Below are 13,694 nucleotides of genomic sequence, written 5' to 3' on the forward strand. Positions count from 1 at the left end.
TATGGGTAGAAAAAAAATTTACCTTCTTTTACTCTAAAAGATGCTATATCCCTATTTTGCTAAAATTATTTTTTTTCTGTTTCGTAAATATAAAAAATTTTATTTTTTTTCTTTGCTGTTTTCTTTTAATAATAAAAAATTATTTAGAAATTTTTTTTTCGCCTGCTTTTGTATTGGATTTGTAATATACATATACTTCTCTCTCTTTTCCAGCACTACCGCGGTTCATTGAAGTCCTTGAATACTGGCATAGTTACGCTGCTCAATTACGGGAAACATGTGCCACCCGCTGTATCTCATGTAACGCTGGCACATGAAATCGGACACAATTTCGGTTCACCCGTAAGTTTTTATGGCATAAAATTTATTTCTTTATTGTTATTAGGATCGCTTTTTTAGTTTTATTTTTTATTGATTTTGTGTTTTTTCCACTTTTGCATATATTTTTTATTATTACTATTTAAAATCTGAAAATTATTGGTTTCCCATTAACCTTTTTTGCCTATTTTTATTAAGCAATTTTGAGGGGTTCATTTAATAATTGTCCAAAACATTTTAACAATAATTTTTTAGAAAAAGGTGAGGAATAGATAAGAAAGTAATCTAAATATGTGTATATTAGCTCCTACATAAAAACAAAGATTAAATGCATGAATTTTTTCAAAGACTTAATTTTAAATTTTGTTTTATAAATTATTTCAATTTTATCGCAATGCATAGCTGAAAAGACATACATATAATGTTGAATAACAGAATATACTAATAAATATAATGGTCATTGCTTAACAATTTTTCATAATATATTTACGTAACAAAGAAATAGTGATTATTTTGGAAAGGCCTACAATTGAAGTGGTGAAAAATAGTTTAGACATTTCTCCTACGCAATGTTTAACTTAGACCGTAAGCAACTTCTTTAACTTGTTGCCAATATGCATCAAATTTGAGGTTCTACATTAGCAAAAATAACAACTACAACAACCTAGTCATCATGGCAGCGAAACAACAGTAAAAACTGCATGAACTTGTACATCTTGTCTGCTCGCTCATTCTTAATAAAATTATTCACAGTTCGTCGCATGCTCACGAAGCACAACTCAACAAAATTCAACACAACACAACACAACAACGCACCCATTGTCTATACGTACAACGCAAAAATAACCGCACAACTGATGCTGTTCTGAGGAACAACAACAATTGTGTTCATTTAGTGGCATTGAATAACAATAACAACATCAAAGCATAAGCAAAACTCATGTGTGCAATGCCAACAGCGCCATCGATTTCATTTGTGTTGTTGCTGCTGCTGCTGTTGCTGTTGCTGCTGTTGCTGTTGCTGCTGTTGAATGCGTTCGCACAATGCATGCGTTGTTGTTTGTATTGGTGAAGGAGTGTAACACTAACACGAAAACACAAACTTCGGTTAATTCGCTGTGCTATCATTTTCGTGTTGTTAGTTGTTTATGCTGCAATTAGGCATAAGGGCGGACAGGGGAACGGACACATATGCCAGCTAAAACTGCTTAATTAGATTGAAAATGTGGTCACTAATAAAAATACATACAATAACTAATTTATTGTTGTGAAAATAATTAAAATAATTTTACTTTCTACTAGAAATATTATGCTTCTCTTTTATTTATTAAATAATTGGTTTCTTAATTACTTTATAACATAAATGCAAATACTCAATAAAGTTATGTTCTTATTTAGCATGATCCCGAGCAGTGCACTCCTGGTGGAGAAGACGGCAACTACATAATGTTTGCTCGTGCCACTTCAGGAGATAAGAAGAACAATAATAAATTCTCGCCTTGTTCGCTAAAATCCATTGAGCCGGTACTGAACGCTAAAGCACGCAGCGCTAAAGGTTGCTTCACAGAACCTCAAACATCGATTTGTGGTAACGGCGTTGTGGAGCCAGGCGAACAGTGTGATTGCGGTTGGGAAGAGGATTGTAAGGATGCTTGCTGCTTCCCCATGTCGCGACACCCTCGAATTGATGAGAAACCTTGCACATTAACACCGCGTGCCATGTGCAGTCCATCACAAGGACCCTGCTGTACTACAGATTGTAAACTGAAGTTTGGCGATAAGTGTCGTGATGATAACGGTTGCCGCGATCCGAGCTTTTGCGACGGGCGCATGCCACAATGTCCACCCTCGGTTAATAAACCCAACAAAACCATTTGCAATAAAGAATTCGTTTGCTACATGGGTGACTGCACGGGCAGTATATGTTTGGCTTATGGCCTCGAGTCATGCCAATGCATACCAGGACCAAAGGATGATAAAATCAAGTCATGTGAATTGTGTTGCAAGCTTCCTGGTGAAGACAATCCGTGCCGCAGTTCGTTCGAATGGAATGAGCCACCGTTTGATGTGCCTGACATGTACGCGAAACCAGGCACACCCTGCAACGATTATAATGGGTAAGTAAAAGATTAATGTAAGCCAAAAAAAGTGAAGAAGAAATGTTACGCATAAGATCAAGTACCAACTGCATTGGTGGTTCTACTTCAGTTGCGCGTAATAACGATTTGTGACATTATTCTACCATGTCATATCTCATCGCTGTGCGCCCAATTTTCAGTTGAAAAAATAAGCGAAAGTCTTTTAACAAAATTTACACATGAAATAAATTCTATAAATTTTTTATATTTCAATGGCTTTTCATTTCATTTTCGGACAGTTATTGCGACGTCTTCCAGAAATGTCGTGAAGTTGATCCTTCCGGACCGTTGGCTACACTGCGGAAACTGCTCTTATCTGAAGAGAGTATTGCTACATTCAAAAAGTGGATTCTGCAGAACTGGTATACGGTGGCATTGGCAGCAATCGGCGTCTTTATACTGCTGGTAAGTAATCGTAGTTCACAGGATTTGCAGCAAAAGCATTTGCGCAAAGGATTGCTGTGAAGCAAAACGCAGGAAATTGTCTTGTCGAACAGCAGAATTGACATTGATTTGCAATTTATTGTAGCTTAGCTCAGTGAACAGTAAAAAATATTTACGTTATTCATTTATACACAAATGCACTAATAATATTTTTGTTTGAAATTTATAAATTTTAATAAATGAAATGATGTCTTTTTTTTTAATAATTTTTGGTTTGTGAACAATAGATTTTAAGATTTGTAACAAATATTTTAAAGGACGAATATGAAGAAAAGATTGCTATGACCGAAGCGTGTAAGTGTTTCGAGCAAAAATATTTGCAATTCAAGTAATCGCGCCGTCATAACGCTAGACTTCAAGCTGTAGTCATACCGACAGTGTCATTCCGCGTAGCACTCAGATATTCATTTAATATATTAAATTTAGTTTCACTATTTTTAAATATTTTTATTTACCAAAATAACTTTCGTTCGCTTTTAGGTACTAAGCACCAAGCTCCTGGCGAAGCGCTCCAATCTGAAACTAAAATCAGTGACAATTATCCACAGCGCCACAACCGAAACAGTACGTCTGCCAGACGACAACAACGGCGTTATCGTGCATACAGCTGTCCGCACAAAGGTGCCTCTCAAGAAGAAGGTGCGCGGCGAACGCAGCAGCAAGAGCGCTGGTAAGAAAGCAGCTACGAATGGCAAAGTAGGTGTGAAGTCCACCCATGCAAGCGGAAATCGTGTAGCGGCTAAAACGATTGCACCTGCAGCAGAAGCAAATGTTGAGGTAAAGAAACCGGTACGGGCGAAAAAGAATCGTTTTACTGGCGGTGCCACAACTGCAGCAACGCATATGTCCAATAGACTAATCACAAATCCTATAACATCCAATTCGGAAAAAGTGGCCAATGATGCTAAAAAACTGAAAAAGTTCAAGAAACACAACAAGGAAATAATTGATTACTCAGCCCGCAATGCTCAAAATACAGCTGGCGCATCTGGTGCCCACACCAACACGTTTGGCAAAGTTCAGAAATGGTTACTAGAATCGCCTATTGTCGCACAGCCCCTATCCCATATTGAACACTCATCCAAAGTACGCAAAGTTATAAGTAAATCTCAATCTACTCCTGAGCGCTTGGTACAGAAAGCGCCACAGAAAACCAAGTCCATGGGTAATCTATCAAATGAAAAGGTCAAGCTTCAAGTGGTTTATAAACCTCCGTTCAAGTTTGCTCTGCGCCTCTCTAAAAACGCTAAAGTAAAAACTCACGTAGTGGGAGCAAGTAACGGTGCTGCTGCTAATAAAAAACGACAGCATAGACTAAGTGCCAGTAATGAGAGTAAACGCCAAAGTGCCGACGGTAGCAAGAGCTCCAACGGTGAGAAAACGAAACGTACTGCTTTACTGCTGCGTGGCAATAATGACGAAGACAATCAAATATTGACGCTAAACGAACCAAATTACGAGACTTTGAATCCGAAATCCTTGCCATCTAAACTTGAAAATCCATTCTATGAGAACATGCAGTATACGCAACTTAATGAGTCACGCACTGCCCCCAATGGAGCTGAGCATACAGCTGTAAAGGTTCCTACCACTAAAATAAGTCGTAGTTCCAGCAAAACGAATATGGAGTCCAATTCAAATGCCTCAACACAGTCACAGCGTGCACTGAAGTACACACGCTCCAACTCGCTTTCCAGTCATAATCCGTTCGTCGTTGCGCCCAATAGAAATTCACGCAAACTTAGCGAAAGTAATTCCACGAACCTGAGCCGTAATTTTGGCAGCACACAGAATCTTATCAATTCCAGTCAAAGTAATTTGACCAAATCAAAAAAACGTAGCAGTCTCAATCTGAAATCCGGCACCACTAAGAATGGTAAAGATCCCCCGCAAGTTTCTGGCACGAAACGCAGCAGCTCAAATGTAAATCTGCGACGTGATAATTCCGCAACAAACCTGCAGGAAGCAACAAAATCAACAGCCAGCAATGGTCAACAGCAAAGTCATAGTCAAATGTTGCCATTGCGGCGTAGTTCAAGCAGTACAGCGCAACAAACGCAACCGCTAATGCCCACCAATCCAAGCATCGCACCACCTACATCCAACGCAAATACAATTACAACCAACAGTACTGCTAACCAACAGCAACAACAACACCAACTGCCACAATTTAATGCTCAGCGTACTAATCGTGCTAGTTTTAGTAACATACCGCGTGCAAGTCTCTTCAACAACAACTCAACTACAGTAACCAACAATAGTCGACAAAGTCCGCCCGCTATGAATCCAACAGCAAATGTCAACAGCACGGGTCAGAATCTAGCGCATTCGAGAAGTCGCGGCAGCGTGCCATCGATGCATAGTTCCACTGCTGCAACTCAACAATTGCAGCAGCAGCAGCAACAGCAACAGCAACAGCAACAGCAACAACAACAACAACAACAACAACAGCAACAGTCGCAACAACGCTCGAACTCAGTACGCCAACAATCACATAATTATCATCCGCCACCACCTCCGCAGCACGCTGCACCGCCAACACCTGCAGAGCGCGAGCTACCTTCCGATCTGGAAGTCATGGTATCCGATGTGGAAAACTTGGTTAGTTAGTTAAGAGCCAAAGTCAAAAACTCAAAGTTATTCACGCACTTTTAGTAAAACGCCCTAAACTTGCCGTACCCGCTGTTGCACTGCCTAAAGTGTTCCTTCCAAATGAAAGCTTCTTATTGGGTGGGTTTCTTCGCTATCATTTACTATTAATATTAATTAAAAAATTTAATTTTTATTTTTGTATTTGTAATTATGTTTCTTATAATTGATTTGCGGTTTTTTCTCTATTATTTATACGTCAACTGATCGCTAAATTAATAGTTATATGAGTATACTCAGAGCAAAGAATCTATAGTACAAAGAAGTGCCACGCTCATACAAACGAAATACTCACTTTATTTTGCTGGTGGATTTATAATAAATCCACCCAACCTCGTGCAACAATGTTCGATCGAGTCACGTTTGTATGAGCGTGGCACTTCTTTGTACTATAGATTCTTTGGTTGAAGGTTTTCAGCAAAAATCTGGTGTGCAAATAGATAATTCGCCACCACGGAGCAGTAATACAGCTCATTTGGAGACGCAGCAAGCCTATAAACGTCTAATCATTGCAGTACTTACTGATAATTATGATAGTGATGATGACCTGTTTAATTTTGGTGGCGGGCCATCAAAAAAAACATGTTTACAAGATAAAGATAAAAGTTTCGGTGAAGAACTTTACGATGTACGAAATAAACAACAACAACAGGAATTATGTTTACTTGAAACAGAAAAGATCGGTGTGAATGATGATGGCAAATCCGGGAGCAAACAAAATTCAATATTAGATGATGAAAGTATGTCAAAGCGTAAACAGAACAAAATTATTCAAATTGTTATAAGTGACAGTGATGACAGTAATGAAGATGATGACCTGTTTAATTTTGGTGGCGGGCCATCAAAAAAAACACCTAATGAATACAAGCCTATAAATAGCAATGATTTGATGGGACATAATCTAGATTGCACAATAACACCGGCTCGTAAAACTGTTTTCAGCGGTATGACATTTGTGTTTATGAATGCGAACCAGCTTGAAATATATGGACCCATTATAATTAAAGCCGGTGGAGCTACAAAAGATCTAAAATTTTGTGTGCCAAAATCTTTTTTACTTAAAAGTAACGTAGTTGTTTTGCAATATGTGCCCACAAAACAAACCCACAAAACAAAACAGTTATTATCAGTAGAGACGTGATTTTTTTTGAAAATGAAAAATATGTAGGAAAAAGTGATTCCCTAGGTATAGTTGTTCCTATTATACAAATTGAAAGTGACAATTCAGGGAAGAATATAGAGGAATGCGAATTGCCACTTAAAAATACTGAAAATGAAACCAAAAGTTCTGATGAACACTACAAAGTAATAGATAATACCTCTCCGGAATGCTCTGAGATTCAAGTAATATCCAACGAAGTGGAAGAAGAATCTGACATACGACGTTCGAAGAGAATAGCAAGCAAAAATTCGCCATATAATTTTTGTGCATTAGATTATATATCAAACGATCCTTGTTCATTTGAAGAAGTAATGTCGTCCAATAACTCTGATAAATGGAAAGCAGCTATGCAGAGTGAAATTGACTCGCTTTTACGGAACAAGACATGGAAACTTACTGAGTTGCCGGCTGATAAAAAAGCAATCCCATCAAAATGGGTTTTTAAAACTAAATTAGATGCTCAAGGTACTCCGGTTTGCAGAAAAGCCAGACTAGTTGCAAAAGGTTTCGGACAAATAGAAGGCATTGAGTACACAGAAACATTTGCTCCGGTGGTAAGATATGAATCAATAAGGTTTCTATTAGCGCTCGCCGCCAAAAATGATTTGATTATACACCAAATGGATGCTGTTACAGCATATTTGAATGGAATTCTCGATGAAGAAATATACATGAAACAGCCGAAGGGTTTTAACGATAGCTCAGGCAAGGTATGTAAACTTCTACGTTCAATATATGGTCTCAAGCAATCAGGACGCGTTTGGAACGAAACTCTAAATCGAGAATTAGTTGCAATAGGGTTAAAATATTTTTATTTACCTTCATGATCTGACGTAATTTCTGGATATTTCAAAAGTTTGTCCTTAAAACGTCCTGGACATGGTTTTATTTTCAATGGAAATATTGTCCGAATAACCGTTTGCATGTAAAATGTTTTGTAGTAACTCCGAAGTAATTTATTATTATCAAATAATTCTTCTTTTGATATATTTGAAATTGGCAACTCATACTCCAACTCCTTTATGCTTTGGCAAATGTTAGCAATAACATCATTGTGAAAAGTTAACCTTTTAAACGTTTCAAAACTGACTGGAAGGTTGCGCACTTTTTCATTTGTTTCTTTGTTGTTAGCATCAAAATTTGATATAATACTATATTTATAAAAAATTCCGTTTTAATAAAATAATTTATTTATTTAAATAACTTAAATACCTCTTTAGTCCCAGGATCTTTTCTTCTAATATCTTTTTATCGGTAACGCTATAATGCACATACATAAATTTTTTAATGGCTAAATAATCAATCATTTCTCTACTTAATATTTACCTATTTATATTTTTATGTGGAGAACTATCTTGTTTCTTTAAACTTTTTTTTACGCTTTGATGTTCATTATCTTTATTTTCACACAAATGTTTATAATAGTGTGGAATTTTAAACAAACGTTGTTTTGTGTTTTCATCACAGTCACTAGTGATGCGAACATATTTCATTGGTGCTACACATCGTCGCTGTGGTCTTTTGTAAAAAACGTTATATGTCTTTTTTACATCGATTATATTTGTATTTTCAATGAACTCATTGATCGTAACTGGAAAGACTGATCGTATTTTTGATTCTTCACGGGGTCTGAATCTGAAATAAATAAATTATTTTAGCATTTCTTTTATTAATTCACTTTAACTTACTTTTCTTGCAAATTTATATCCTGCTTTAGTTTAGGACTAGCCTGTGCTTCTTTGGTCTCAATTCCCATTGTATCAGTAATTTTTGTTTGTTTAACATTTTTTCCTTTTTTGAAGGGCATTTTTAATTCCGCCTGTATTCAACAATTTAGTGTTATTATTTATGAATTTTAATTTCGCCTGTATTCAACAATTTAGTGTTATTATTTATGAATTTCCCGCTAAAATTAAAGAAATTTCAACATACAGTTTTGTAAATGAACTGCGGAATTAGCAAAGAATACTTTTACTGTTTTAGAATACTGTTATATTAAGGCAATTCAATTATTGAAACTGTTGAAAATAAAACAGAAAACAGAAAACAACAAAATACAAAATATTAATAACGCAAAATAAGCAACCTCAATTTTTGACAAAAATTGTCAAAAATTTTACCAGTTGTGACTCGATCGAACATTGTTGCATGAGGTTGGGTGGATTTATTATAAATCCACCAGCAAAATAAAGTGGGTATTTCGTTTGTATGAGCGTGGCACTTCTTTGTACTATAGATTCTTTGGTTGAAGGTTTTCAGCAAAAATCAGGTGTGCAAATAGATAATTCGCCACCACGGAGCAGTAATACAGCTCATTTGGAGACGCAGCAAGCCTATAAACGTCTAATCATTGCAGTACTTACTGATAATTATGATAGTGATGATGACCTGTTTAATTTTGGTGGCGGGCCATCAAAAAAAACATGTTTACAAGATAAAGATAAAAGTTTCGGTGAAGAACTTTACGATGTACGAAATAAACAACAACAACAGGAATTATGTTTACTTGAAACAGAAAAGATCGGTGTGAATGATGATGGCAAATCCGGGAGCAAACAAAATTCAATATTAGATGATGAAAGTATGTCAAAGCGTAAACAGAACAAAATTATTCAAATTGTTATAAGTGACAGTGATGACAGTAATGAAGATGATGACCTGTTTAATTTTGGTGGCGGGCCATCAAAAAAAACACCTAATGAATACAAGCCTATAAATAGCAATGATTTGATGGGACATAATCTAGATTGCACAATAACACCGGCTCGTAAAACTGTTTTCAGCGGTATGACATTTGTGTTTATGAATGCGAACCAGCTTGAAATATATGGACCCATTATAATTAAAGCCGGTGGAGCTACAAAAGATCTAAAATTTTGTGTGCCAAAATCTTTTTTACTTAAAAGTAACGTAGTTGTTTTGCAATATGTGCCCACAAAACAAACCCACAAAACAAAACAGTTATTATCAGTAGAGACGTGATTTTTTTTGAAAATGAAAAATATGTAGGAAAAAGTGATTCCCTAGGTATAGTTGTTCCTATTATACAAATTGAAAGTGACAATTCAGGGAAGAATATAGAGGAATGCGAATTGCCACTTAAAAATACTGAAAATGAAACCAAAAGTTCTGATGAACACTACAAAGTAATAGATAATACCTCTCCGGAATGCTCTGAGATTCAAGTAATATCCAACGAAGTGGAAGAAGAATCTGACATACGACGTTCGAAGAGAATAGCAAGCAAAAATTCGCCATATAATTTTTGTGCATTAGATTATATATCAAACGATCCTTGTTCATTTGAAGAAGTAATGTCGTCCAATAACTCTGATAAATGGAAAGCAGCTATGCAGAGTGAAATTGACTCGCTTTTACGGAACAAGACATGGAAACTTACTGAGTTGCCGGCTGATAAAAAAGCAATCCCATCAAAATGGGTTTTTAAAACTAAATTAGATGCTCAAGGTACTCCGGTTTGCAGAAAAGCCAGACTAGTTGCAAAAGGTTTCGGACAAATAGAAGGCATTGAGTACACAGAAACATTTGCTCCGGTGGTAAGATATGAATCAATAAGGTTTCTATTAGCGCTCGCCGCCAAAAATGATTTGATTATACACCAAATGGATGCTGTTACAGCATATTTGAATGGAATTCTCGATGAAGAAATATACATGAAACAGCCGAAGGGTTTTAACGATAGCTCAGGCAAGGTATGTAAACTTCTACGTTCAATATATGGTCTCAAGCAATCAGGACGCGTTTGGAACGAAACTCTAAATCGAGAATTAGTTGCAATAGGGTTAAAATATTTTTATTTACCTTCATGATCTGACGTAATTTCTGGATATTTCAAAAGTTTGTCCTTAAAACGTCCTGGACATGGTTTTATTTTCAATGGAAATATTGTCCGAATAACCGTTTGCATGTAAAATGTTTTGTAGTAACTCCGAAGTAATTTATTATTATCAAATAATTCTTCTTTTGATATATTTGAAATTGGCAACTCATACTCCAACTCCTTTATGCTTTGGCAAATGTTAGCAATAACATCATTGTGAAAAGTTAACCTTTTAAACGTTTCAAAACTGACTGGAAGGTTGCGCACTTTTTCATTTGTTTCTTTGTTGTTAGCATCAAAATTTGATATAATACTATATTTATAAAAAATTCCGTTTTAATAAAATAATTTATTTATTTAAATAACTTAAATACCTCTTTAGTCCCAGGATCTTTTCTTCTAATATCTTTTTATCGGTAACGCTATAATGCACATACATAAATTTTTTAATGGCTAAATAATCAATCATTTCTCTACTTAATATTTACCTATTTATATTTTTATGTGGAGAACTATCTTGTTTCTTTAAACTTTTTTTTACGCTTTGATGTTCATTATCTTTATTTTCACACAAATGTTTATAATAGTGTGGAATTTTAAACAAACGTTGTTTTGTGTTTTCATCACAGTCACTAGTGATGCGAACATATTTCATTGGTGCTACACATCGTCGCTGTGGTCTTTTGTAAAAAACGTTATATGTCTTTTTTACATCGATTATATTTGTATTTTCAATGAACTCATTGATCGTAACTGGAAAGACTGATCGTATTTTTGATTCTTCACGGGGTCTGAATCTGAAATAAATAAATTATTTTAGCATTTCTTTTATTAATTCACTTTAACTTACTTTTCTTGCAAATTTATATCCTGCTTTAGTTTAGGACTAGCCTGTGCTTCTTTGGTCTCAATTCCCATTGTATCAGTAATTTTTGTTTGTTTAACATTTTTTCCTTTTTTGAAGGGCATTTTTAATTCCGCCTGTATTCAACAATTTAGTGTTATTATTTATGAATTTTAATTTCGCCTGTATTCAACAATTTAGTGTTATTATTTATGAATTTCCCGCTAAAATTAAAGAAATTTCAACATACAGTTTTGTAAATGAACTGCGGAATTAGCAAAGAATACTTTTACTGTTTTAGAATACTGTTATATTAAGGCAATTCAATTATTGAAACTGTTGAAAATAAAACAGAAAACAGAAAACAACAAAATACAAAATATTAATAACGCAAAATAAGCAACCTCAATTTTTGACAAAAATTGTCAAAAAATTTTTACCAGTTGTGACTCGATCGAACATTGTTGCATGAGGTTGGGTGGATTTATTATAAATCCACCAGCAAAATAAAGTGGGTATTTCGTTTGTATGAGCGTGGCACTTCTTTGTACTATAGATTCTTTGGTTGAAGGTTTTCAGCAAAAATCAGGTGTGCAAATAGATAATTCGCCACCACGGAGCAGTAATACAGCTCATTTGGAGACGCAGCAAGCCTATAAACGTCTAATCATTGCAGTACTTACTGATAATTATGATAGTGATGATGACCTGTTTAATTTTGGTGGCGGGCCATCAAAAAAAACATGTTTACAAGATAAAGATAAAAGTTTCGGTGAAGAACTTTACGATGTACGAAATAAACAACAACAACAGGAATTATGTTTACTTGAAACAGAAAAGATCGGTGTGAATGATGATGGCAAATCCGGGAGCAAACAAAATTCAATATTAGATGATGAAAGTATGTCAAAGCGTAAACAGAACAAAATTATTCAAATTGTTATAAGTGACAGTGATGACAGTAATGAAGATGATGACCTGTTTAATTTTGGTGGCGGGCCATCAAAAAAAACACCTAATGAATACAAGCCTATAAATAGCAATGATTTGATGGGACATAATCTAGATTGCACAATAACACCGGCTCGTAAAACTGTTTTCAGCGGTATGACATTTGTGTTTATGAATGCGAACCAGCTTGAAATATATGGACCCATTATAATTAAAGCCGGTGGAGCTACAAAAGATCTAAAATTTTGTGTGCCAAAATCTTTTTTACTTAAAAGTAACGTAGTTGTTTTGCAATATGTGCCCACAAAACAAACCCACAAAACAAAACAGTTATTATCAGTAGAGACGTGATTTTTTTTGAAAATGAAAAATATGTAGGAAAAAGTGATTCCCTAGGTATAGTTGTTCCTATTATACAAATTGAAAGTGACAATTCAGGGAAGAATATAGAGGAATGCGAATTGCCACTTAAAAATACTGAAAATGAAACCAAAAGTTCTGATGAACACTACAAAGTAATAGATAATACCTCTCCGGAATGCTCTGAGATTCAAGTAATATCCAACGAAGTGGAAGAAGAATCTGACATACGACGTTCGAAGAGAATAGCAAGCAAAAATTCGCCATATAATTTTTGTGCATTAGATTATATATCAAACGATCCTTGTTCATTTGAAGAAGTAATGTCGTCCAATAACTCTGATAAATGGAAAGCAGCTATGCAGAGTGAAATTGACTCGCTTTTACGGAACAAGACATGGAAACTTACTGAGTTGCCGGCTGATAAAAAAGCAATCCCATCAAAATGGGTTTTTAAAACTAAATTAGATGCTCAAGGTACTCCGGTTTGCAGAAAAGCCAGACTAGTTGCAAAAGGTTTCGGACAAATAGAAGGCATTGAGTACACAGAAACATTTGCTCCGGTGGTAAGATATGAATCAATAAGGTTTCTATTAGCGCTCGCCGCCAAAAATGATTTGATTATACACCAAATGGATGCTGTTACAGCATATTTGAATGGAATTCTCGATGAAGAAATATACATGAAACAGCCGAAGGGTTTTAACGATAGCTCAGGCAAGGTATGTAAACTTCTACGTTCAATATATGGTCTCAAGCAATCAGGACGCGTTTGGAACGAAACTCTAAATCGAGAATTAGTTGCAATAGGGTTAAAATATTTTTATTTACCTTCATGATCTGACGTAATTTCTGGATATTTCAAAAGTTTGTCCTTAAAACGTCCTGGACATGGTTTTATTTTCAATAGAAATATTGTCCGAATAACCGTTTGCATGTAAAATGTTTTGTAGTAACTCCGAAGTAATTTATTATTATCAAATAATT

The 13,694-nt window shown here is 35.3% G+C and overlaps 3 protein-coding genes across 5 annotated transcripts; 1 reads left to right on the forward strand and 2 right to left on the reverse strand.

The window, feature by feature from the left end:
- Positions 1-213: 213 nt before the first annotated feature.
- Positions 214-5,512, forward strand: LOC119663047 (homeobox protein 5-like; the record flags this gene model as incomplete). Its single annotated transcript, XM_038072711.1, is given in 4 exon segments — positions 214-342; positions 1,717-2,435; positions 2,696-2,861; positions 3,381-5,512. Coding segments are annotated over 4 exon segments (3,144 nt in total), but the record flags the coding sequence as incomplete, so codon positions are not given.
- Positions 5,513-7,214: 1,702 nt separating this feature from the next.
- On the reverse strand, positions 7,215-8,799 carry LOC119663048 (protein telomere ends associated-like). Of its 2 annotated transcripts, XM_038072712.1 has the most exons (4): positions 8,644-8,799; positions 8,400-8,576; positions 7,924-7,971; positions 7,215-7,862 (listed from the first exon to the last, which is right to left on the reverse strand). In XM_038072712.1, the coding sequence occupies exons 2-4, from the start codon at positions 8,516-8,518 to the stop codon at positions 7,523-7,525; spliced, it is 507 nt and encodes a 168-aa protein (XP_037928640.1). In that variant the 5' UTR covers positions 8,519-8,576; positions 8,644-8,799; the 3' UTR covers positions 7,215-7,522. The 2 variants fall into 2 exon arrangements, with proteins under 2 accessions (XP_037928640.1, XP_037928641.1); XM_038072713.1 differs by lacking the exons at positions 7,215-7,862; positions 7,924-7,971 and adding an exon at positions 7,983-8,346 and having other exon boundaries at positions 8,400-8,799.
- A 1,418-nt stretch (positions 8,800-10,217) lies between these two features.
- Positions 10,218-11,802, reverse strand: LOC119663049 (protein telomere ends associated-like). Of its 2 annotated transcripts, XM_038072714.1 has the most exons (4): positions 11,647-11,802; positions 11,403-11,579; positions 10,927-10,974; positions 10,218-10,865 (listed from the first exon to the last, which is right to left on the reverse strand). In XM_038072714.1, exons 2-4 carry the CDS (start codon positions 11,519-11,521, stop codon positions 10,526-10,528), a joined length of 507 nt encoding a protein of 168 aa, XP_037928642.1. In that variant the 5' UTR covers positions 11,522-11,579; positions 11,647-11,802; the 3' UTR covers positions 10,218-10,525. The 2 variants fall into 2 exon arrangements, with proteins under 2 accessions (XP_037928642.1, XP_037928643.1); XM_038072715.1 differs by lacking the exons at positions 10,218-10,865; positions 10,927-10,974 and adding an exon at positions 10,986-11,349 and having other exon boundaries at positions 11,403-11,802.
- Between the last annotated feature and the right edge of the window lie 1,892 nt (positions 11,803-13,694).

The sequence above is a fragment of the Teleopsis dalmanni genome, unplaced genomic scaffold (assembly GCF_002237135.1).
Source record: "Teleopsis dalmanni isolate 2A unplaced genomic scaffold, ASM223713v2 unscaffolded_contig_0099, whole genome shotgun sequence".
In the NCBI taxonomy this organism is placed as follows: Eukaryota; Metazoa; Arthropoda; class Insecta; order Diptera; family Diopsidae; genus Teleopsis; species Teleopsis dalmanni.